The sequence below is a fragment of the Pithys albifrons genome, chromosome 1 (assembly GCF_047495875.1).
Source record: "Pithys albifrons albifrons isolate INPA30051 chromosome 1, PitAlb_v1, whole genome shotgun sequence".
Lineage (NCBI taxonomy): Eukaryota > Metazoa > Chordata > Aves > Passeriformes > Thamnophilidae > Pithys > Pithys albifrons.
The window spans coordinates 85,800,765-85,827,087 of record NC_092458.1 but is presented as its reverse complement, the minus strand read 5'-3'; the positions used below and the strand labels follow the sequence as shown (position 1 = coordinate 85,827,087).

Genomic DNA, 26,323 nt, shown 5'->3' with positions numbered 1-26,323 from the left:
AGGAAGTTGCTGCCATTGCCATACCTGTATACCCAGAGGCATGCCACTCCTTTTACGTGTATGATCACACCCTGTGTGTTCTCTATGGGAACTGCTTTTCACAGGATGCTGTTTGTGTTGAGACCCTTAAGCAGTCACTCTCCTGTTTCTTTGAATCCAAGTCTTTTTCTCATTTGCACAAACCTGAAGATACAAACTTGACTCTATCAATCACAAACCAGCTCAGAGGTACTTTTCTGAAAATACACAATATCTGCAGTTTATTTTTCAGTTTGGTATGAGGGGGCAGGGGTTGTTCAAGCACAGGCTTTTTTCTTATACATGCACTCCATGGACAACTCAGGGCAGAGTCTCTAGTCCTTCACCAGCCGGTAGATGTGATGTTGGGCACCATGGTCACTAGTTGATACTTCAAAAACATATGCTATGCACAGCAAGGTCTCCTGTGTGTCCCTGTTTGTCACAACCTAGACAGAAAGGAAGAAGAAGCTGAGATGACAACTGCTGTTTCTCTGCTTACATATTCCAACACATTTAACATAGAGTCAGTAATAGACAAAGAACAGAGAAGTGCAGGATTGATACGCAGCTTGGCCACCGCAATGCCCAGTCTGTGTGCCCACACACCAAAGAAAAGCACTTTCACAGCATCAGAACTACAATGCAGTGAAGAGACAGGGAGGTCAGCGGAGGCCACTGGGGAGAAAAGTCCACTGTGGCCTTCTTCCATCAGTGGAACAGGTCCACTAGGTCCTCTTCTCTCCACCTCCTGGTATTGCAGGTTTCAGCAAAGGGAAAGTGTTTCACTATAAAGCTCTTTTTTGCTGTTTGTTAGGTATAGAGAAGTCCCCTCCTGTGGCACATCCACTCCTGCTCACATACATGTTGATGCATCGCAACTGCAAACAGTTCTTTCCCTCCATCTGCTCTTGCTTGTCAGTGGTGGACACAGATCACAAGGATTATAGAGTATAACTGATTTTACAGGAGACTTGTAGATTTGACTCCATTACACCTCCCATTCCATGCACTGTAGATGTCTGGAGGAGAATGGCTGCTACATTCATGCCTTCTTCCAGAAGCTCCTTTTTACCCATTTCTCTTTCTGTGGTCCCTCAGGAAACTTAGATTCTCTACATGACTTAGTGTCAGCAGCATGGTGAAGGAGCAGCGTTGTCCAAGTTTCAGAATCATGTACTAGGTGCCAGGGACAAGCAAAATATTGCACCCAGAGCTCCTAGCTCAGCTTCCCTTAGTGCCACTGCTTTGCACAGTCTTGTGAATTGAGTTTGTGCTAAAGTTCTCTCCTGCTGGAGGAAACAGATTTTTATCAGCAGTAGCACCAACTCAGCTGAAGAAGAAAAACATTCCAGATGGAGGCTTGAAGTGTACCAAAGCCCAATTGTCCTTGTGCAAATAATTGTTGTCAAACTTGCTTATTAATTCTAGCAATCTGATTTTGGTCTATTATGTTTTCTTTTCTTACTTCATGATTGGGTTTGCAGTTGAACTCCTCCATTGTGCAGGCTGTAGTGAGTTATACACATCCTGGTGTGGTAAGGCACCAGACCCTTTTCTGAAAAATGGGCACTAAAGTCTTGGTGTGCTATATCCAGACCAATGAGCAAAACAAGATAAATCATGCTTGTGGGGTTAGGTGTATCTAAGATCATAAAAGGGTCTAGAAGGGTCTCAGAAGTTGGTAGTGGGGACTGAGGACTAGCAACATGCCATGCAATATCCATTTTTCAGCTCCCCAGAGGAGAGTGGAAAATGCTCAGCCTGCTGCTCAGGGAGCAGGACTGCAAGGCAATGTATAAAAGGCTGTGCCAGCACCCATGAGACATGCTTCTCTATGACAGAAGATGAGGGAAGGACATGAGATTACTCAAAACATAAAGCCCCAGAGGAACTATATGTCAGTTTTTTCATAAAATTTTTGGGAACTGCTGGCCTGACTGAGGAATAAATCACACAGAAAGCAGTCACATTGTTCCTCAGTATGGATTACAACACACAGGCCTTCCATATCTCTGTCCCTGACCCCTTCATTCTTTTGCTCATTTAAAAGAACTTGCAGTATTGATAGGCCTCCTTTCTCTCAGATGTTTAAAATCTTTGTTCATGAAAGAATAAACTTCCTAAAATTCCCAGAGCCCTGTGAGGTATATTATTAACCTTGTATTACATAGATGATGTATCTGAGCCACAGAGCAGTGAAATTAGTCACCTGAAGTTCTCCAGGGTGTCCAGAGAATGAATGAAGACCACTTGATTTCTATTCTCTCATGCAGCTGCTAACATCTCTTCTACTTACCCAGCCTCAGGTTCTCTGGGGGAAGATCTGTGATGCCTCTTATAGAGGTGAACACATAATTCAGTCCATTAGAAAAATTCATGTTTTAAGCTGTCTGCCCTCTTCCCAAATTTAGGCTGCATCTGAGTTTGGAAATGCTCCTGGCATAACAAAACACTAATGCAAATCTAGTTGCTGTAGTCTTGTAGTACTGCCCTGCCTAGAGGCTGCAGTGATTCATGAGGGTATCATGACATGCCTATTTGTTTCCATCCCTCCATATTCTTTCCGGGTCCAGGATTGTCCTGAGGAAACTACTTTTTTCCCCCATCTGGGAAGTGAAGAACTCTTCCCATAAACAGTTTTATAGCCGCTCAGCAGTGCTCTTGTGGGTTTTCTACCTTGCAAAAAGGGCCAGGGCACAGAAAGGACTTCAACGTTTGTCCAATATTGAAATAAGCGTTTCCTTCACTGTCTTTTTCATCATTCTCCTTCATTTATCTCACTGCCTCATCAACTCTCTCTTCATTTTTCTTCTTCCTCCCTTACTCAGGTCTTTCAAATTCTTTTGCTGTTTCTCTGCATGAGCTACTACCTCTAGAGCTCCATAAATGGTCTTGAAGCGCAATAGCCATGAGAGATACTAAGTTCAATTAGATGCTGAGCTGTAAAAGGAAATCTGCTTTGACTCACAACAGTGAACTCCTGCATGGGGCTTAGGTATTGCCAAGTTGCAACAAAAACAGTTGAAAGTCCCACCTGTAAGATAGTAAAGTTCTCCAGCACACTGTTCATCATGTACTTCTCAGGAAGGTGCTTGAGTTTATGAATGAAGTTTATCATGTATTCACAGAGAGGGGAACGGTGAATGCGATAGGAATAGTGTCCATTTTCATAGCGTGCATACTCTGTCTGCAATGCAAAACACAAAAGGGCCATGTGGGGTTATGTTGGTACATTAATAACATTAATCACAGACAAGGATTCAGAACAGAAAAATTACAATGGCAATTTCAACTAATTTTACTATCAGTAACTATAGTACTTTGCAACAAGATCAGTCCCCTTGAGAGTCAATTTCTTCAGCTTGATTTCTTTTTTCTTTAGAACACTGTGTTCCGGCTTACAAGCAGCAAACCATCAAGGAGCTGTGAGAGGTAACTAAGAGGAACAGACCGATTCTCACCTATACTATGGTCTGCATCTCTACTGGAAAAACATTAGGTGTGAATAAATGGAAAAAGTTAAGCATTACTGCTTTAGCAAGACCAGGAAGCTTCTACTAATGATGGTAATTGTATGTTCAGGATACAATTTCAGCTGGAAAAGACTAAAGTGTTCTGGTACCTGAGAGAGAAAACAGTATCTCTGCTTCCCACCTTGGGAGAGGGTGTGGCTAGTGTTACACAGAGGGTTCTTTTGTTCACATTCACATCTTAGCTCCTGTATATTTCACGTTCCTTTGAACAGAAGCTGATTCTATCATTTCACAGCAGACCCTTAAATGCCTGTTACTTTCACCCCAGGAGCTTGGCCTCCATTCCCGTGCAGCACAACACTGTCCTTGGGCCTACCTATCCCATCTGCAAATACTTAACTGGACTTCAGGCACGTCTGTCACATGACTCGAGATGGGTCTAGGGGAAGGAATGCAGCTTGAACTGACTGCTGACACAAGAACACCTGGTGTTCTGCACAAAGCTGCTTCTCCTGAATTTACAGCAGCAGGAAGGATGTCAAAGCAGCTCTCTTTGCGGCTGAATGTGACATCAGCAAGAATTTCTTAAATGCCAGACCTATAAATAATTTTTCAGCATAAGCTGTAAGTGTACAAGCTCTAAGTCTCATAAAACCATAACACTACAGTCTGTAAATTATTAGAGTTAATTAATGGCTATAGTCTATAAATTATCTGTTTAAAACACTAATGAAAGTGAGGTGTTGCCTATTTGTTTTCACCTTTCTGGACTACAAAGCAAGGGTCTATATTTCCTAGCTTTCCTTTGCTTCCCTAAAAAAGAAGCATCAAGTTAAGAGTCTTACTTATTTACGTGTCTTCAGAAACTGAGATTTAAGGAAAAAGTAACAAACTCTACCAAAACTTCCATGAAGTCCTAAGACAAGGCATGTAGCAGGGGCTGGAGTGATCTTACACCTGCATGTCTCAGAAATAACAATCTGTAGCATCCACCTCCCTGACAAGAAGCATGGAATGTATTTTACCTTGTGATATATGCAGGATGCAAATACTTAAAGTGACAAAATAGCAACCAGGGAGAGCCTTGCACCCAGGTGTCTGCTTCTTACCTCTACTTTCTCTACCACCTGCTTTCCAAAGGAACACACTTTGGTGGAACAGGTAATGACCATGTTTTCTGGGCTCTCATATTGGCTGGAAACACCATAGAAAGACCTGGATTCATCTTCAATATTGGTATTCAAATCAGCCTGCCAAAAAAAAAAAAGGGGTAAAAAAATCAGATGGTTATCAATAGATGGTTGTGGCATTTTATCAGCATTACCTTGCATAGATAGTAAAGTATTGGAGTGACCCAAGCTCCTTAAGCAGATCAATGTACATCAAGCAAATGGGGGAATCTGAAGAGTATACAGTAGAATCCCATTCAAAAAATGGTGATGGGGATTTGCACACATGTTGGAATATCCTCTTACCATTAAAAGGATATGACACAGCTTGGAGGTACTCACAAAGCATGTAGAGCAGACAGGAGGCACTGCAGAGTCAGAGCAGTGCAACAGACAGGCTAGACTGGGCTGCCTCACTAAGAAAGGAAAACAGGGGTAAAGCAACAGCAAGAAAGTGTTTTCCCTCCTAGGTATGTACGAAAGTAAGGGAAAATAGCAGAGAAAAGGAACGTGTGAGTACACGCGCACACATACATTAGGCTCAGGTACTGTGTAAATAGACAGGGTACAACAAGGAATGTAGGTTGCTGATGGATCTAGCCCAGTTTCACCTGAATGCAAACCCATCTCCATTAGCAGCCTCAGTTTTCAAATGTGGCTGCCTGCGGTTGGCCAACCAAAGCCTCCTAACTCCTAAAAATCCTGGCTATTGGAAGCTTCCACCAGGGGTCATTCGAACCACAGATATGAAAAGAAGAGGTGGTTCCCTTAAGCTCTGGAAACACAAGGGGTGTGTGGGAATGCCTAGCTCAGCTTCCTCCCTTTCAAAACTGAAAGGGTAGAGCTTCTCTGTGCTCCCCAAACCCAGGTGCCAGTTTACATCAGGATCACTTCCCACAGGCTACTTCAGACTATTTTATTGTTCCAGATGAACCAAGGGGAAGAGGAAATTGAAGAAAGTGTGTTCCTGCTACAGTGGATATAGTGCAAATAGGACAGCATTAGATGCTATTCTAGGATGGTTTTCTTAGCCAATGTCAGTGAAGGGTTTTTTTATTTGATACCTACAGCAGCACTTAGGACACAAAATAGCATTGGAACTGGACCACAATAATGAATGTGCCCCTTTCTTTTCCATGCAAAATACCTATCTCTTCTCTGTCTCTGTTAGCTTAGTTGTCTTAAGCAGCAACTTCACAAAAGGTTTAAGTCAATCTAGAAAGTGCCAGTCAAGCTTTCTCCCCACTTGTAGACACATGATCTTGCTGCTGCCTTTGTGCAAACCACAAAAACTAAGGACACAAAGATTGCCCATTTTGTTTGATAGCAACACCTACTCAGGTTGTCTTGAGTCTTTTGAGAAATGCACTCCAGAGTTGTAGTTTGATCATGCCAGGCTGGTCCTGACACAAAGAGAGCAGTCTCACTGTTCCAGAGTAGTCTGTGCTTCCCCATTCCTCCTGTACTGACACACGTTTCTGTAGCTGCATTACAACACTCACTGAGGAATTGCTCAGCTACTTTTCAGAGGGGTCAGTTCCTTGGCCTGATTCAGAAGCAGTTGTGTGTGTTCAAACAAAGAACGTGTGTTGAGAGGATGAGCAGCAATAGAAAAAGCAGAAGACAGGACTGCGTCTTCTAGTGAATGCTGGGTTTGCATAACTACAGCAGTTACTAGTAACCTGCTAGAAGCCACACTTTGTTTCACTCTTTTTGAGTTAAAAGTTTTGTCCCTAGACAGTCAGGCCAGACCATCTCTGTGCAACAACACTCACTAACTGCTGCCATCAAACAGTAATTGTCCAGACAAGACATCAGAATGTTCCTATCTTCATATCTATGCTGGCAGCATTAGGGATGGACATAGCTTTCACTCTGCTCATAGGGCTCTTAACAGCATAAAACTTGGAAACAACAGCTTTGTACATTGTCATACCCCCTAAATGACTGTAACAAAGTCTTATGCTCCAATGGTCTGCCTACACTGCAGTAGCCTATGTGGGCAAATCCAGGCTAGCTTTACCTGGTAAGACAGGGCATAGGCATTACAGACTCCATCATAATTCAGGATGTCAAGTGAATTACTATGGTCATGCTGAAGACCTTGACATCAAATCAAATAACTACAGTTATGCAGCTACTTTCTTTGTACCAGAAATGTACATGTATTAGAGAACAGCAGCACTATTCTATTCTGGTCTAGGTTTTATTGAGTTACTGCTATACTGTACTGCAGAACTGTAATACTCGTTTCCATGTCAATGCAACTAACTGAATTGTTTATTTCACCCACACTCTGACTGTCTGAATAAAGATTAATTCCTTTTCTTATCCAAAAAGGAACTAGACTAAGAGTCCTTCACAATATTTTTCAGCTATTTCCCATGGAAGTGATAAACACAATGTATGGACACAATTTCACTTTTCCAAAGAAGTTCTCCCACTGAGTCAAAAAGAGCAAAGGGTCAAGGCTACAGAGGCTTGGTCAGACCATTGCTACATAAACATAGCAGAGTCTCACTGCAGAACCAGACATTTTCATGGTCTTGCCAGTAAAGTTAAGGTTACATTCTCCTAAAGACTTACTGGGAAATTAAAAAATAAATGGAGTCAATATAAGGAAAAGCAGAAAGGGGCTAATTCCACTTCATGAGGAAAGCTTCATTAGCTCCAAGAAGCCACTCTGAGTGCTTCCACAATTTGAAAAGTCCCCCATCAAAAGGCAGGACTAGAATTTCATAGCCAATTAACAACTAAATTATCAACATTAAACCATTTGGCAGTAGGAAAAACTGTGGTAATACTATTTGAATTAAGGAGTCCTCACCACTCATTGATATTATGTACAATGACACTCCTGGAAGCCCTGTTGCAGTGAAGCAATTGGAATCATGTTGGAACTCCCTGACATTTACACAGCACCTTTTATTCTAAAGCTTGTTCCATATTACAGGCTAGGATTGTCAGACAGAAGGTGGTCAGTCATCAAGAGCTGCATACCTAACACCTGTCACCTCTGAAAATCTCAGATCATAAATATACACACGGAATTTCAGCAACTCCAGGGAATGACAATAACAGCTTGCAGTTCATGTCTGCAAGGAGAATGGAGCTGCAGCACTCCAGACACATCCTACTGGCTTTGCAGTTACAGCTCATTTAATTACTGGTTCCCACCCTCTCAAGGAAGGTACTGCCCCCATACCAGAGATTATTTAGCACACACATCAACCTAGTTTATTCATGCAAACTGAAAATGGCAATGATGTACATGAAGATGAGACCAAAGAACTGCTCAGGAGTGGAACTCCAATCTGTTAGCTTTCCCTGCTGTGGAGATGATTACCACTTGAAGAGAGATGGGGCAGAAAATTGAGGAAGAACACTATTATCTGCCATAGCTATACTAGTTACTAAATGTCAACTGCACACTGAGGTAATTCATGAATGGATTCAGTTAAACTTCTCAGGATTGCATGAGAACAAGGTCTTATTGCACACCCTGAGGTCTCTGATGGCCAAAAGAGCTACTGCATTTAACCTAATTTCTAAAAATGCTGTGGCCTTCATGCCTAGATTCCTATGAGCTCCCCACCACACCTAGGCCATCAGGACTAGAGACACATTGCTGCTTTTGGGAAAATACTCTCCCTTTCTTTTCACTTTTCAGAGTTTCTTTCTCTAAAGAAAACCTTGTGTCAAAGTGCATCCAATCCTGGGATGAGCACAGTAAGGTCTGATTTACTCTGCCCAGAACATTTCATCCCTCAAAGATGCAAGGGAATAACAGCAACCGTGGTTCAAAGGAAATTCATCTTTCCAGCTCTCCATCAAGCAGCAAGGTTAATCTTCACTTTACAGTCTGGGAATGCCTGGACATGATTAATACATAACTGGATGTGACTAGATTCCAGGTGCTTCAGCTCTTCATTGGCAAATGCACTAATATGTCCAACAACAAATTAAATAACTCTTGAATAAATTCCTTACCCCAACCCATGCAGCCAAAGGAGACATAGGCAGAATTTAGGAAATTCTCACTGAGGAGGCTGAGCTGCCTTGCTCCCCAGACTCCTACCAGCCACTGCTAGCAGCAGGGCAGGCCTGTGGCAGGGGCAGCAGCAGCATTTAGGCTGTTGGTTGGTGTCCAGTAGTCAAACAGCTATTCTCCATCTCTTTAAGGACAAAGGTAGACAATCAAATTGATGAGGCATGTTACAAGCTAAATCTGAGTTATGAGCCACCAGCTGGACCATACCACTTTATCTGACAAACTCAAGATTCTTGCTTTCTGTCCAAGAATTTACAGATGCACAAACCTGTGCACACTCTGGCGTAACAGCGATCTGACACATCTGGGATGTATTCAACTTACTGTGCAAGCTCAGCACAGATGACACACTTATCCATAACCTCCCTGATGAATTCCCAACATGGTGAAACTATAATCACTGAGGTATCTGTGATGCAGCACGTCTCAGAGATCTACATACTGCATGCAAGAGTGATCTACCTGTTTTGAGGGCAACACCTGAGATCTTCTCCTTTCCAGAGAAGTAAGCAGAACTCTTAAATACCTACAAGACAAGATTTCTAGATGACAGAGAAGAGATTTGTTCAGGGAAAAGCATAGTATCCCTCAACATGTTGGTATTACTTATCTTTTTTTTTTTAATCTTAGGTGGTCTGAGTCCCTCAGCAAAACAGTTCTGAGTGTATCAAGTAACTTCTGCAACCCCAAGAAAGAACTACAGAAAAGATGACACTGTGCACTGTCCTAACCACATATTAAACCAAAATTTTTGTCTGTTCTTTGGTGGGAGTGAGTTTCACAACTGATTTTGAGAAAGGCCTCATTCCCACTAGGATGGGCCTGTGATTCAAAAGTTCTTTGAAATTCTTCACGAAGGGAAATGTGGCCTTTGAGAACTGGCCTTCAGTTTATCTGAGGCTTTGAAAAGCAATGATTAGACAAGAGTCCAAATGGCATTAAATGCCATGAGAAACAATAGCTTGCTGGTATCTTGACACAGGTACCATGTGGTCAATGGAAAGGCATATGCTGAACAATTCTTTAAAGAACAGTCCAAACTTGAGGCACTGCAGCTTCAGACCTTCAAAAAAGAGGGAAGGGAAGAGTTCTCAAGCTAGTCAAAGTTAGCCTTACTAACAGTATGGGGAGCTGTGATTTAGCTAGCCCAGCAGGATTGTGCAATTTTGACACCCAGAAGATAGATTCACTCAGCAATTTTGTTTTCAATCTGCTTTTTGCAGCCAGCAATCTCTATACTGTTGAACACTATGCGGAATAACTTTGGTGAAAGAAGGGCCATTGGCAGAGTCCCCTTACATAAGGCAGCACCATAAGGTGGTGCTGGTGATGGCAGATGAAATCAGTGTGTGCAAAGATCATAAAAACCTCTGTTGTTAGCTGCTGTCTTGTTTGCTGCCTCAGAAGGAATACCAAGGACAGAATAGACATAGGGACAAAATTGCCACCTCCTTGCTCTCCAAACAGTATCTGCCAGGTCAGGACTGAAGTCATATAGTGGGCAAGGCAGGGTGCCAAGGGAAATTTGCAGTGCTGCTTTTTTGACTGGATTTGCTTGCAACAGGAGAGAAGCCAAGTGCAGAACATCAGTCTCCAGGCCACCCCTGCAGCATCTTCCACAGAAGTATAATATATTTAGCTGGAAGAAAATCACTCAGTGATTTGACTGGTTCAGCTTGTCTATCACTGAGAAGAAATTACTACGTATATTGGCAGGACAGGTCTCCCACAAAATTCCCCTGATCCACTCCTCTGCATGTGGCTACTCTGTACAAAGTACTGCCTCTCCTAAAATCCTGGTTTGTCATTTTCCTTCTGCCCTCCATCCAGAGTCTCACAACTACCAAAAGCTTTAAGATGCAAGTGCACTATTCCTCTAATGTGCAAAGCCCCGAAAACGCCTCTTGCCCAAACTATTAATAACGATGCATATAGGAGGAGTTCACAGGGAGAAGCAAGTAACAGGTGGTTGAGATAATATTACACTGGAAAAGAGCAGAGCTGCCACTGCCCATGTGTTGGGAGGCTAATGTCTCACATTCATTGTCATGTGCTAGAATGCACTTGGAGCACAGAGAAATGTCACACAGATGTCATATACACAACCTGCCAATGCAAGTCCAAGAGTTAGTTCATTGTACCAAATTTTCAGTGCCAAAATCAAGGAAGAATTGCAAACACTGCTTATGTTTCAAACTAATCAACTTTTAGCTATTGTATAAATAAAGCACCAGTGAACAAACAGTGAACATTTCTTTCTCAGTCATACAAGATTCCAAGTGCTACCAGTGATGTCAAGAAACTCCAACCCTGGTGATTATGGAGTTAGGGCTTCTGGTGCACAACAGATCAACTGGTATATTCAATGCTTAGTGCAGCAATGGCAGGTTTGAGTATAAGGTTGGTTCTTTAAGCCTAAAACTGCGTATATAGAAACCCAACTTATTAATTCCTTGATTTTTAAAGTCTTTGTCACCAGCAACCACAACTTCAACTCAGAACCTTTGAAAAATCAATCTTATCTTCATGTTTCAAAACACTCCTCCCAGTATTTAATTCTACTCACTAAGTTTAAGGTTATCAGTAATTTGACTCTGGATAATATTTTTATCCTAAAGTGATTCTATAAATTCAACCGTGTAGTGGTTGCTTTATCCAATACATCTTTGAACATCACTAGTATATTTGTAGAGTTATCCAGAGCTACCAGGCAGTAAGATGAAAAGCTACCCTAGCACATACTGCTACAGTTATAAAAATGCAGAGGGATATAAAATTTTCTGCTGAAATCTAGTTTTCTTCTGTTAATTTTTTTTAAATCACATTGCCTTATCTGTGAAAAGTGTTTACTCATTTATTTCTTGAAAGCCTTAGAGGCTTCCATTCAACCAATGACTTGATTTGTAAACTTTGCTTATTTCTAAATGACAACCTGTAATGTTGCCACCAATAAAATACAATGTTACTCCAGATGGGATTCAACAATGCAAGGGTACCAAAAGAAGAATCAGAATGTCAAAATATTACACCAAGCCCAGAAATATTACTGTCCTTACAAATGCAGAATTGCACATTGGAGTACAGGTGTTTCAAATGCTGTGTCACATCTCTTTGTCCAAATTCCAGTGAGTTGATACTCTCTGAACACCAAATACCTCACATGGGCCCAGAGAGATTCCAACTTAATGACATCCCACCTAGTAAATCTTTCAAAAGCCTGATATAGGTTGGTCTAACATGATGCATAGGCCACATCTATCCTTCTAATACTAAAAAAGAAATTATCACAATCCCCAAAGTGAACCACAAAAGCAAAAAAAGCATGGTCAGTTTTGATAAATAAAATTGCAGTTCCACCATATCACAATTTCATGATGATTTCTCTCTCTTCAAGTAAAGGATTTTAAAGTGTTTTGTTCTCTCTATGTAACATCTCCTAAGCTGTTCCTTTCAGTTCCTGAAACTTCCTAAGCACAGAAGGTAATCACTACCTTTCAAAGGTCCCCTGCCAGAGGATCCAATTCTCAGCAAGGTGCTGCTGTCTCTCTGAGGCAGAACAGAGTTGATTTGTCACCTTTTGTTTTCACCTTCCCAAGCAGGCTTCAGTGTACTTTGACAGAGGCTAATCCCAAGAGGGACCCAGCTCAGAAGAACAGAGTCTGGAAATAGTAAAATTGTCTCCAAGAATTACGGGGAATCAACATTCTAGGCACAGACACCTGAGCAGCAGACTCCCAGCCAACATTCTCCAATCATTCCTGGAAAGAAACCAGCTTGGGACAGCTGGGAAGTTGCATCTCAAGGCACTTAATTTTTCCTTCTGAAAGCACCAGTTAGGAGGCTTTCTAGCACCAGTTTGTATGAAGAATATGAGATATGAAAGCTCATTTCTCATCATCTCATTTCTGACCTGAGGTTGACTTACAAGCAGTAAACTCAAGGCTCCAAATCCCATTACACATTCCTTCAGTCATCTAGCATGCAACTGCCCCAAGATGCTATTATTTTTAATTTTGTAATACTTATGATAATATCAGTCACCAAAGCTATTTTGTTTGTACCCTGAAGCACAGTGGCACAGCTTTTGCAAATTTCAGCTAAATCACAAAAATCCAAATTGAGTAAGTCAGCTTTTGCCAGGCTGATTTCTGCCAACTTACCAGAAATCATTTCAGTAATATATTATCAGCATAGTCCAATTTCATTATATGTCTCTCTTATCTTTTGTCTGTCCTAGTGCCAGCAGTAAACATGCATCTGTAAATTATTAGTACTTGAAAAATCCAAAATGCAGCTAATGAGACAGGAGAAGATATGGAAAAATACTGCTTCTGATTGAGAGGTTACACAACACTGAGAGAAGTGAACACATATGAGTCTGCAGAGAATAACTGCCTCTGAATTCCTTACTTATACATAAATAAAAATTCTAAAGGGCCCAAGTCACCATTAGCAAATACAATCTCTGGACAGTAGTCAAAAACAACTCTACAGATGACAATGTAAAAGATACATCTTGCTGCAGGCCAAGAAGTGTGCCTAGTGCAGTTAGAGAAAGATGTCCAGTGATGGTCATGGTTTATGAAGTTGCTTGCACAGGGGAAAAACCACTGAGAGGCACCTAACGAGGTCACTGCTTTTAAAGTGGAAACTTCAGAGCAAATGGAGACCCTAATAAGGGTCCTTTTCTTACCCAGAATTTGACAAGGAAGAAGGCATTAGCTGGCCCCCTTTCAAAGAGCTCCTTCAGGCCCCCTTTTTTCTCAGGGAACTTGTCATAGATCTGCCGGATATCCACTGCCTCGAGGTAGGGGTCATTGTAGCTGGGACTTGACTGCCCAATGTGCACAAACAGGTGTTTGTTATACTGCAAGAAGAGGAAAAACATGGAATTAGAAAGTTGTTCAGTACCATTCAGTACATTTGAACATTTAGTGTTCATCACAGAAGACTGCTGGAAGTCACTGAAGATTTGACAGCATTTTCTAAAAGCACAGGAAAAATTAACAGAAATCTCTCTGTTAATACCAGCTCATGCTGTTCTTTCCTTCCTATCAATACATCCGTGCTTCTTCCTACTCTGAAACATTATCATTGTTTCTTTTCTTCCTATATTCACTCCTAAGGCATTGCCTCATGCTGCTGCTATATAGTCTGAAATAACCTGAGATACAAAGTGTTACCTGTGACAGGTCACTCAGTCAAACACCAATGCTTCTGTCCTATTAAGAGCCTGAAGTTCCACAGCAAGGGACCAGCCAAATAATTTTACCTTTTCTGTACTTTCCTATCTCAGCCCATCATCAAAGTGTATCTCAAGGTGTAGTACCACAGGATTTAGTGAGACAGGCAAATCTTCTATTTTACAGATGGCACTGTGGAAACACATTGATGCAAATTCATCCCAGTTGCCCCAAACTTAAGTTGCTAGCACACCAGAGAAATAAGTGGCTTTATGTGATCTTACTATCATCTGATTTTGGGTTCTCTGTTGCAGTGTATCTTACAAGGCTGAACAGGACAACTAGAATAGGCCAGCAGGGGCTTATGACCTCAGTGCCTTGAGCTCTGGTGTGTGCACATTCCTGACCCTGAACAGGGAGACCAGAAGCACATTGCACAGAGTTGGCTCTATCTCTATCTGTCCTATAAGAGAAGGATTTGTGGTGTTTCCCAAAGATGGCTTTCTATTCTCTGAAGAGCAATGAAGCAAATATTTCCATACACATAGAGTAGTGTAACATATCCATGAGGAACAGCAGCTACCTGAAGACCAAAAATTAATGAGGGGTGGAATTCAGGTGTATTTCTTACCGTGTCTTGGTCTTGTTGTTGTTCCAAGAATGCAGAGAATTCTAACATCCAAAGTTTGGAGCTAGCAACCCTTCGTCCTTGCCAAGCTGGTGCTGATGGGGAAGGCGAGAGGCCGGCAGGAGACTCAAACCCTAAACACACAGGATTTATGTAACAAAATTTAGGAAAAGTTTGTAATAGCTTTCCAATAGAGCGCCTACTGTCAAAGTCGACTCATTATATTTTCTTATAACTTCATTCATCATGCAAAAATATCATTCATAAGGTCTTCAGTCTACCTCTGCTCTAAATGTCTTCTTAATCTGCTAAGACAGCACTATCAGGGTAGATAATGACATAAAAGACAATCTACCTGGTTTTGACACCAGAGAAAACATGTTCAGCAATTTTAAGAGGACCTAGATCAAGCCCTACAGGAGCAGTGAAATAAACTATGTAGTATCAGAATGAAGCGTCACCATTAAGCTCTCAAAACAGGGAAGCTGAGAAGGAAAAGACATTTGTTATTCCACTTACTGAGAAATTAGGAAGGCAATCATGCTATGATGGAAAGAAGTGGTCTAGAACAAGAGTATGGTGGAAGAGCAGCAGAGATATGTAAACTTTTATCTTCTGCTGAACAGGAGGGGAAAAATCCACCAACACAACCAATAAAAAACAGGGGGAAAAAGTTTTGTAAAAGATAACAATATTAAAAAGATTCAGCTCTCTCAGCAAAAGAATGGTAATAAGAGGAAATCATAAAAAACTAAATTTTGGCTCACTGAAATGCTTCAATAAGTAATTTCCTTTACTTAAATTTCAAACTTTTAACAGTGTTGGCTGTTTCTGAATTTAGAATATAATTTCAAAAATATTACATTTCCTTACCTACCTGGTAATGGAAGCGGAGGCTGTACAGCATAAGGTTGTTGAGAAAAAGGTTTCACACTACAGAAGTACACAAAAAGAGGTGGTCAATAAAAAAAACAAACAAAACCATGTATTTTTGACCAGCTGTTTCCACAGATTAGATCAAGTATTTCTCCTGAGGGAAAAAGTGGCATAAGTGTCTTTTGGAAATTATCTTTCTGTGTAGGCAAAAGAGGGTCATGGGGAAAGACTCAAAAAACAGTAAGGGGCCAGGATTGGACTGATTAATATTTCCCTGCAGGTGTTCAGCAGTGTCTCACTCTAGATTTGTTTTCCAGAGATCCTTTTATCAGCCTCTTAATACACTAGTGCCCATTTATTTATCCTTTTCTTTCAACTACAAATAGTACTAAAGTTATGCAGGTGGATATAGGTCTGGGCTCGATGCCTCTCAGACTTCTAGACCCAAATTTAGAGACATTCAACACCCACAACAGCTTTCAAGACAGCTCAGCTCCATTTTTTTTACACTACTGCAAGAAAAATGAAGATCTGGAGACATCATCTGACAGCAGGGTAGCAGAACCTTCAGACTTTGAAAGAACCTCTCACACTGATGCTTCCATGTTCGCTTTCTAGCTAAAGGTATAAATACCATTTTTTATTTCTCCTGGGATAGCTTCCACTCTTTTACTATACATTTTCCCCATGAGATATTTTTTTTAGTATCTGTTTTCTCATCTGCTCTACAAACATTAGCAACAGCATCACAAAAGAGCAAGAACACATGGCTTGGGTGAAGAACATGCACCCTTTCAGCTGCTTGTTCTTAAATTTGGCTTAAATTGCTCCTGGTAGGTTATGTGATAAAAAGGGTGCCTCTTTACAAACAAAGGAGCTCAGGGAAACAACAACAAGCAGAGCAACCTGAATTACATTCCGGCCAACTGCACTCAGGCCCTTAAAAGTCTAGTGAATCATCAGCGCATCAAAGGCTCGTCTCCAGCTGTGAAACCGACCTAGATAGCCAGTTGAGGAGTCTCACAAACCAGGCACCCTGTAAACTGAGGGGGGTTACTGCCTAGGTGGTATGGGACAAGTTAGGATTGCAAGGCAAGAGCATTTTGGGATTGTGCAAGAGTCATTATGAGAATGTTTAGGGAGAACATGCCAATAAAAGGTGCCAGTTGTCTGTGCATGCCCCACACCTTGTCAGTGCAGTCTTTCCTATCTTCACACTGAATTCTAATTGTTTTCCTTCATGAGAGCTCTCAGTTATGTGTGACTGTTTCTGGAACGGCAACAGCAAGTGAGGGTGTGATCACTAGAGATTATGACCCAGACTAGACAGCAAGTAGATGGTTTGGGAGTCAGTTCTGTGTGTCTCTGGGGGTAAGAGTGCTTTCAGAGGCACCAAGAGGTTTAGGCCAAATGACAGAAAGACTTTGGAGTCTGTAGGTCAACTGAAAGATGAGTCTGTGTGAGTGTTTGTGGGAGGCACATCTGAGAAAGAGAAGATGCAACTACTGGGTGGACTGTGTTTCTAAGCCCAGCTACTGGAGAGATCCAGTGTGTGTTTGTCTGTGTGTTTATGGCCACGTGTTTGTGTGTGTGAGTGAGAAGCCTCTGGGGCTCACTGGCCTGTGTGCCAGCACACAGGGATACAAGGGATTCAGGGGCAGCTGTTGCATGGGACCACAGGGCATGTTTATTTCCCACTAACACACCTTCATCCTCATCAGCCAGATAGGACAGAATGAGCAGGTGCTGTATTTGCTGGAGTGCTGAGTGTTGTCTGTGCTGTTCTGAGTGGCCAGACATGTGTACAGGAATTTGTGTGTGCAATGTGTGTGCACACTTGTGTGTGTGCCTACTGGGGACACATGCTCAGCGTTGCTACTGGTGGAATATGGGAGCATGGAGCTGCAATACCCTCACCTCTAGCAGGCTCCCACATTCAGCAGCTCTCTAAAATAACCCATTTCAGGCTGCCTGAGTCATGGGGATTGGTAAGGCATGTAACCCATGTTGAAGGTACAATATGAAGACACAGGGTTTCATCTATTTAAGATTCTTTCATGACTCTCAAGTTTATCTTCAACCCTGGGCATTAAGTCTCAGGTCCACAGTCAAGGCATTTGCCTTACTACATTATCTTAGTGTTTTATAGATCTTGTAATAGCTAATGGCGTTCCTCAGGTAGCAGAGAAAGCAGCAGAAGCATATGATTTGGGTGCTCACATGAAGGAATACTTACTCTTGGGAAGATCCAGCTTGTCCTGTCAAAGCTCCTTGCCAAAACTACAAAACAACATACAGACAAAAAGTCATCACTCTTTGAACAGAGATAAAAAGCAAGGCTTGTTCCTTTCTGAGGAAATAAACTGTAAGAACACAGACTTTTAAAGATGTGACTGAGTTGTATTTCTTCTCTCTACATTTCTGGTTTCATTCTTATGGAGGTACTGACTCACCTTTGCTTTCTTTCTGCACACTACTACTGCTGACATGCAAGAAACTGATAGCACTCTCTAATGTTAAATATTGTTCATGTACCTTGTGCCTCCAGCTCCAAAACTTTAATGATACTCACTCGCTTGAAAGGACCATCTTCCCTAGGAGAGCTGGGAAATATTTTGGCAGATACCAATGCTCAGCAAAAGCTCACTGGGCCCAAATCATAATTTAGGGGATGCTGACAGGGCTTCCTCATTAAGGATCTTGTGTAAGGGCCATCTGTTTGTGATATAACCACTCAGGATGAGCTTGGGAATTACAATTTTGAGAAAGGGTCAGGATGGTCTCAACTGTTTTAATTCAACAAGATCCTATACTAAGAAAGTGATACAGATGCCTAAAAACATTTCAGGTAAATGAAAAGCCAAAGGAAATGATTGTTCTCTTACTTGTATCATTAAGAAACATATATAGTGAAACAATTATTTTACGTCAGTGTGAGCAAAGACTCAGACCCACACTGTCGAAGCCATATGACAGATTTATTCTACAAAGACAATGCCTTTTGACCCATTCTGTCTGATGTTCTCAGGATTTTCCTGAGCATGTTCCAACACACTTTCAAATACTCAAAAGTCTTCAGCCAAACTCCACCAAGACACTGATTCACTCACCCCAGAAACAGCAGGGTAGGCTGGTCGTGGGAGACCAGGCAAGGCCATTTTACTATGGAAGGCAGTTGCAGAGATAATCTGTGCAGATGACATTGTAGCCATACTCTGCATGGCTTTATCTTTAGCTGCCTGATCCTATGGGTAAGAGTAGAAACAAAAAAATCAAGATTATTATAATGATTAACAAGTTGCCTACTCTAATGGCATATAACGAGTATTCTCACCAGCTTCTTTATAGGGAAAAAGCACTTCTGAAAACCTGGGCAGCAAATTCACCAATAATAGTCCTAAGAACTCTGAAAATCATGTAAGTCTTTCACTTATTACTATAGCTTCAGAGGTGATAAATCATCCTTTCTGAAATGCTGGTTTAAAGACTGTTAAGCATTTATTCATTCCATAGCTTTCAGCCACATAGCTGAAAAGTGTTTTGTTGTGGTCAATACCACCCTAGTTAACTCTTGTGTATTATTAATTGGTAGGACTATTTAATGGGAAAGATTCTTTATTATAAAAAAAAATTCCTCTGAAGACAAGCTCACAAAAACACATTGTCATCATCGCTGCAAAAAAAGACTACCTTAATTTGAGACTGCAATAGTACCAGGTAGAATGGAAAATTTTATTCCCATCTCTAGAGAAACTTGAAACCTTAGTAATCTCCAGGGCACATATGCAAGGACATTCCCTTTTTCATTTTAACAGAACTGTGGATTTACACACATTTTTACAGACAATGACAGCGCACCAACTAGTGAGATTGATGTATGCATAAAACAGATAGCATTCTTCATTTGTTCTTCCAAGGAATAAATAGACAAACAGAAGCACTTCCCCACATTCAGCCTTTCCTCCTACATCCCCTACAATTAATCCTCATCCTTCAAACACTCCACATTTATCTGTGCAGTTGTAATTACAATGGCAATGGCACAGAAGAATTCATAGGTTGTAGGGACTGCTGAAGGAGGTACTCTCTTGCCATCCTTTTCAGGAATTCTCACTTCATACTTGCATTTATTGACCTGCAGTAAGTTCTCACCCTTGAGTCCCATTCTCTCTAACCCTTTCAATTTATCTAGTTTTCTAAAATTTGAAGTCCAGGGATTCTAATGCATCAAAAACAAAAAAATCATGTGGAGGAGGCATAAAGAAACTTCAAGAATAAATGCTAATGTTCAAGTGGAATGATCAGTAGGAACAGGCAAAATGTATATATCTTCTTTTTTTTAGAGCATCTGTTACTCCTGTTAGTACTATTTAAGTGAACAAAAGGGAAACATTTAAGTTGGTAAGAAAGTTCCTAATATTCTCCAAAGCTATTGGAAAGCTCTTCAGAATCCAGTTTAAATGATGCTTTAAGGAATAATTCAAAGCTTACCTACATTTTTAAGGGAATTTTTTTGTTTTTTTTTCAAAACATAAATGAGGACCATTTCCCAGTTGCCATAGGAAAAAAGGGTTTTTTCCCTTCCCTTGCTTTCTCACTGGAAAAATTGTCTGAGTTTATATAAGAGTTTATGGGGCAATTTACTTGTGGAGATATTAAAGTTAAAAGGAAAGCAAAATTAATTTTACCTGTTAACCCCTGTTGTGTTTTCCTGTTTTGTTTAAATGCCTGACACACTGCAGGAAAAAGCATGTTTTTTAAAAGGAATCTCCCTTCTGTTTCAGGTAACACTCTGTATTCATTTCACGTTTTCAGTACAAAAAACAAACTAAACAACCAACAAACAAAAAATCCAATAAAAACTTTTACCAAACATTTGCAATGTTTGTATTTTCTTTTTTTTGTAATAATAATAATAATAATAATAATAATAATAATAATAATAATACCACAATTTTGCACTTTTTCCTTAATACATGGACACGTATCAGCCACCCAGGACATGGAAAACCTACTGACTTTAGGGAATAGATTTTTCTTCAAGCTTTACCCTATTTCCCATCTCTATCTGTTATAGACACAGTGCACACTTTAAAAAGACACATGAATTCATGTGGAGACAGAATAATTAAGTGATGGCTCTGAAAAGACATCAGGTAGCTGCTCTGATGTCTAGGATAAAAATATGAAAACTTATAAAAGTGAACAGTGATAGATGAACACAGCTATCAGCAGGAACTTGGAAGAAGGGCAGCATCTCCTGTGATTTCATTTCCTTGCTCTATGGAAATGACCAGCAAAACAAAGAAGTAAATGAGTCAAATCAGTGCTACCAACTTGCCTCTGCAGGCGGAAAGGAACAGCCTGGTTCTGGGGAAGGGTTCACTGCAGGCAGCTGGGCACAGCTCACAGCATGGCCGGGGTGATGGAAAAAGACAACAGCCAATGGCTCCATGGAGCACCCTGAGACACCTTCGTTCCCTGAGAACAAACCCAGGCAGCTCCTGTGTGCTAAGTGGAAACAGGCTCGGCTGACTGGCTTTTCAATCATGCCAAATCCCAGAGCTGTGACATGCAAGAGGCAGAATCGAGGTTACAGATATAAGCAGCAGTAAAGCTTTTAACACCCTAGGCAGTTGTTGTTTCCTACTCGCTGTAACTTGCCTCTGCAGCAGGTCTCCACCTGAACTGACCACTTAACAGCACCACAGGTCTCAAGCTTAGGCAGCCCTACCAAGGTGCACTGAATTAGATAGTTGTAATTTGTGGCTCCTTCTCTTTATCAAAGCAGCTGGAAACACAGCAGGCTAGTAACAGACATAGCACAGTTTTCTAAAATGGGGCTGGGGATGGGATGTGGAGGGTGAGGGAATCACTGCTTGCAATAAAGCTGCATGCACTTCAGCACTGGTCAAGACTGAGTGCCAACAGTTCACACACAGGACAGTCTGTTTCCCCTGGTGCCCAGCGAGGAATTGTCCTGACAGCCAAGAGGAAGTACACACCAACAGCCATCCACTCAACAGTCAGGGCTGGAATGGGCTGCCAAGATCATTGCCACCTGAAGAATGGAAAATCAGGGAAGCGCACACTCTTCCTTCCAGATTACTTACTGCCATACCAAACAGAGAAGTCAGCACTCACCTTCCTTCTCTGGCTGTCTTAGTGAAACGGAACAAGGCCCAGACATCACATCCTGCTCATCAAGACCTTTCTGCATAGCTCACATTCTAACAGGGGACAGATACCCTCTTGTGCAATTGTCACACACACATTTGACCTTCTCAATATTTTTGGCAATTCTGTCTGAGCACATAAACCATCTCCCTGCATCAAATCCAAGTGTAAGGAAATGTCAAGAGGTATCAGTTCATTAGCAAGATCTTAGAGCTAAATTAATTAAGATCTGAATTAATCACAGGGTGAAGTCTATTCAGCTGGCACCATTTTACCTGAGAAGATGCCAGCTGGCTACATGGACAGCTCCATGGCATTATCTCTAATAGAGGTGGAACTGACGCTGTGGGAACTCTAGGGCTACCTTTTCCACAACACCAAGGACTAATTACTGGCCAGCATTTGTAACCATAAACCCCTCCTTCTCAGGTAAGCACTCCTTGAATACTCATAAGTCTAAGGGTCTTTCAGACTTGGATGACAAGAGCATAAACCAGAAGCAGAAATAAGACACGTGACATCTAAAAAGTTATTGTTGCTTTTTTCTTTAAATAGAATTGCTACAGACGTCAGAGAGCTTCAACAATAATGAATGTTTGCACAACACTTCCTGGGAAGTACCTTTTCCTCTCCAGCTTACTACACTTCAGTGACTAATCTCCTGATTTTTTAGGGGAATGGCTGACTTGTGTGATATGTTAAAGGATACCCATCATACCTTGAGCTTGGCTTGGATCTCTCTAGCTTTCCGCCTTGCCAGGACCTGGATGTGACTAGATACCTGCATTGAAAGACAAAATCAATCTTCATTCCAGAGGAATACTTGGTAGCTTCTTGCAGAAATAAACATACTTAAAGCACCTTGTGTAATAGGGAAATATTTAGGGTTGGGGAAGGGGGTGCTGAGGGTAGAAATGAACTGCTTTTCTGAACAAAAGTGCCAGGAAATGGGGTGGAGGGTCACTAAAGATGGGACATTTAAGGGCTTTTTCCAGTTCAAATGGCTTTATCAAACCTGAAACCTCCTCTAAAAATAAAGAACACATCCTTAAATCTAGGAACTGGGAGTTCTGATCTCTTTGTTTTCCAATCTTAGCCTACTCTTGGGGGAAACCTCTGCTGCTATGTAATGACTTTCATAACTTCTCCATATCTAATGTGGGCTGAATAACATCATAGAATAATTTAGGTTGGAAGGAACTTCTGAATGTCCGCAACCAGCTCTCTAACCAAAGCAGGTCTATGTTGCTAACTGCTTTGTTCAGCATAGCCTGGACTGTCATTCTCAAATCAGAGATTCCTCTTTCATTTTGCGTGCCAAGTATTTTCAAAATCAGCATTGTTGTCTCTCTGCCTGCATGGAACAAAGAATCTTCGTGTAGAGAACCACTGATGTTCACTGAAACATTCACTAGTAGACCAAGGAAATAAAATCACGCACTGTTTAACAGTAGAAAAGCTTGTGGGTCACTATGTGGTTGTGAGACATGAGCATTATAATCCAACTGTAAAATGTCTGAGCTGGCTCTTCCTGCCACTCTTATTAAACAGTACAGCATGACAACTTCTTTCCAGCAAAGCCAGAAACTAATAACAAGAGAACAATAAGGAGTTTGCTCTCATTAGCCCTCACAATGTCTAGTGGTCCAAAGAGACTTATTCTTATGGGGAAAACTCCACTTACCTGTTTCCTTGTGCGTGTTTTCCCTGTTCTCAGCTTAATATAGCGGGCAATCAACTCATTTCGGCCTGAAACAAAAGTAAAAATGCAAATACAATTTTAGAAGGCTATGATCCCAGTGAAAAAGGTGGATAATTCCATTGTGTATCTATAGAGATCAGTAGTGGGATGATTCTCTGTCATATTATTTTCTTTCCTAGAAATTAACTTAATAGTTCACATGGCAGAAGTTTGAGTTTTAGGAACAGTTTCTCCATAACATCCTGACAGGCAAACTGACAAAGTATGGGCTACATAACTGGACAAGGGAGTGGACTGAAAATTGGCTGAGGGATGAGGTGTTGGTTGACAACGACCTGATAATGAGCCATCAATGCACCCCTTATGGCAAATCCCAGTCTGCATTAGGAAGATTGTTACCAACAGATCAAGGGAACTAATCCTTCACCTCTACCAGCACTGTTGCAGCAACACCTGGAGTAATGAGTCCAGTTCTGGTCTCCTCAGCATGAGAAAGATGTGGATGTACTGGAGTGAATATAGCAAAAATTATTAAGAGACTGGAGCATCTTTCATAAGGAGAGCCAGAGAGAACTGGATCTGTTCAGCCTGGAGAAGACTCACGGCAGGTTTTTAATCAATGCATGTAAGTACTTGGGAGTATTATATAAGTTGTCTGGGAGGCAATGAAGGAAAAAAGGGAACAACCCTACTTTCAGTAGTACCCAGTGATGGGACCAGGAACAAATGACACAAACTAACACACATGAAATTCTGTGTAAAAAGAAGAAAAAAGAAGGAAAAAAAAAAAAAAAAAAGGAAAACCCCAAACTTTTTAACAAAAGAGTGATTAAACACTGGCACAGGCTGCCCAGAGAAGCTGCAGTCTCCATCCTAGGAGGATAGTCACAACCTGCTGGACACAACCCTGGGCAGCGTGCTGTAGTTGACACTGCCTGAGCAGTAGGGCCAGTCTAGGTTACCTGAAGAGATCCCTTCCAAGCAAAACAGTCATTCTGTGAATCTAAGTACAAGAAAATAAGCAACAATGGCGGAGTACATCGAAACAGTTACACAAAACTTATCAGTGCCTCATGATACAGTGAATTACAAGTGCTTTCAGGCTCTTGCAGGCAGACTATCCAGGATCCATACACGGGCTCCCATGTATCAGCAGCCACACAGATTTTAATTCTCTTCCTGGAGACAGAGGAATAAAGAGCAGAAACTGAAAGGCAGTAGCTATGCATCTGAACTCTTGACTGGTCCAAGGCAGAAAACATGACAGAAAGAGCAGGCTATGCAAAATAATATATTCACAGTGACCACACCAGTAGCAATACAGTACACCTCACTAAAAAGATGGGAGTGGGAACTGCAAGGCTGTGAGACATCTTTATATCAATCTGCAAGTGTTTGCAGATTGACACAGGAATGAAGTGGGAAGCAACCACAACTCTTGTGAAGTTTTTTATAAAAAAATTATAAAACTCTAGTATTGTCTATGGAAAGCTTATGGGTGGAATGGAGAACTTACACATGAGGATATCACAGACATAAAAAAGCAAGCATTGAAATCAGACGCAATATTTATGCCAGTAGTTTAATATTCCATGGGAAAGCTGCCACTTGTTTTTGTTATTTCACTCAACCCTGAAAAAAATTATGCAAGGAAAGACTCTATGCTGGAACTGACCACTCAACTCTTTAGGGAAGGGCTGGCAAACCTCCTAATTCCATCTGTTTCTGAAACAGAAGAATGCAAATGTCCATGACTGCAGTTAAGCCATGTGCATGAGACATAACCAAAGCACACATAGGGACGGGAAAGCATTTTACATTTACAGATCTTAATCTTTTCCTAATCTTTTCCTAATGGAAACATTACAGCAGCTCTCCTTCTTCCCCTGGGAGAAGAAAGGTCTGTAGCTGAGAAATCATCTCCAGCTCCTGTATACATCAATCAGGAACTGTTTCTGTGCCAGAAACATAATGCTCAGCATGTAACCACTGACCTCTTCAGTTCCACAGTTGCAGCATTAGCATGGTGACATGTCCAGGAGAGTTTGATGGGAGCAGATGCTGTTACGCTATCTCCCACCTGACTGCTCTTCCAACCCAAGTAATCATTTTTACAAAGCAGAGACCAATTACTAGGAACACATATCCACACCACCTTACTCTATGCCAACAATAGTATTTATGGCTTTTCAAAGGCTCTGCCTGTTAGACATCGATCCAAGTTGAAAGGTAAGAAACAACTGAAGAGATTCTTCTCACAGATGCCAACATATATGAAATTTCAGAAGGACAGTTTGACACACATGAGAAGTGGGAAATGTGCAGAACAAAAGAACAAAACACGGTGCTCAAACCCTATTATCTACAAAGAAACAAGAAGAATTTTTGTACACCAAGAGGACCCTTTGAGGGGCAAGGGGAATGAGTGGAAGAGAGATGAAAAACTAGTCTTGAGAAGAAGTGGATATGGAGAATTTCAGGCAAAATATTAAAGGGTACATATCAGGCTATGCTGAAAGTTTGAATATATGGGAACTCTCCAGACATTGGCTCAGTTATGGGTCATCCTTGCAAAACTAATTTCAAGGGATTCTTAACCAGATACAATCAGTGTTAAGGAGCAAATTTAGCTTTGTTGTGTTTCCATGAAAGTAAAAAAAAAACAAAACATACAGACTGAGCAGTCTGACAGAGCACTATTCTGCTTCAGCAACAGAGGGATGAAGGAATAATCTGTGTGAGAGGATGCCACGAACAGCTCTGTGCCAATTACAGTCAATTCCAGCCATTTCCAAACTGAATGAAAATGACAATCAATCCATTAGAACTACTCAGAGAAGCACAAGGTACATTTGCTCAAGTATATTTTGGAAAGGGCAAGAGGCAGTAGGGACACGAGACACACAAGGAGATACAAAAGGAACTGCAAAAGCAGACATGAGGATGCATAGAAGGAGAAATGTAAGATATGCAAAAAAACAATTTGAAGAAAAGGAGACATGGTAGAGGATATTGCTGGGGACGTGGCTGGAAAAGTACTCTT

At 41.2% G+C, this 26,323-nt stretch overlaps 1 protein-coding gene across 1 annotated transcript in view; it reads right to left on the bottom strand.

The window, feature by feature from the left end:
• Nucleotides 1–247: 247 nt before the first annotated feature.
• Nucleotides 248–26,323, bottom strand: part of TEAD4 (TEA domain transcription factor 4) — a 40,040-nt gene continuing 13,964 nt past the window's right edge. Inside the window, exons 2-11 of the mRNA XM_071571867.1 lie at nt 23,263–23,327; nt 22,297–22,359; nt 18,512–18,646; nt 17,638–17,681; nt 15,403–15,458; nt 14,529–14,659; nt 13,408–13,581; nt 4,604–4,744; nt 3,056–3,208; nt 248–467 (exon numbers count right to left, since the gene is read on the bottom strand). Of these exons, the coding sequence (XP_071427968.1) occupies nt 354–467; nt 3,056–3,208; nt 4,604–4,744; nt 13,408–13,581; nt 14,529–14,659; nt 15,403–15,458; nt 17,638–17,681; nt 18,512–18,646; nt 22,297–22,359; nt 23,263–23,327 (1,076 nt within the window). The 3' untranslated portion in view covers nt 248–353. The remainder of the gene's footprint in view (nt 468–3,055; nt 3,209–4,603; nt 4,745–13,407; nt 13,582–14,528; nt 14,660–15,402; nt 15,459–17,637; nt 17,682–18,511; nt 18,647–22,296; nt 22,360–23,262; nt 23,328–26,323) is intronic.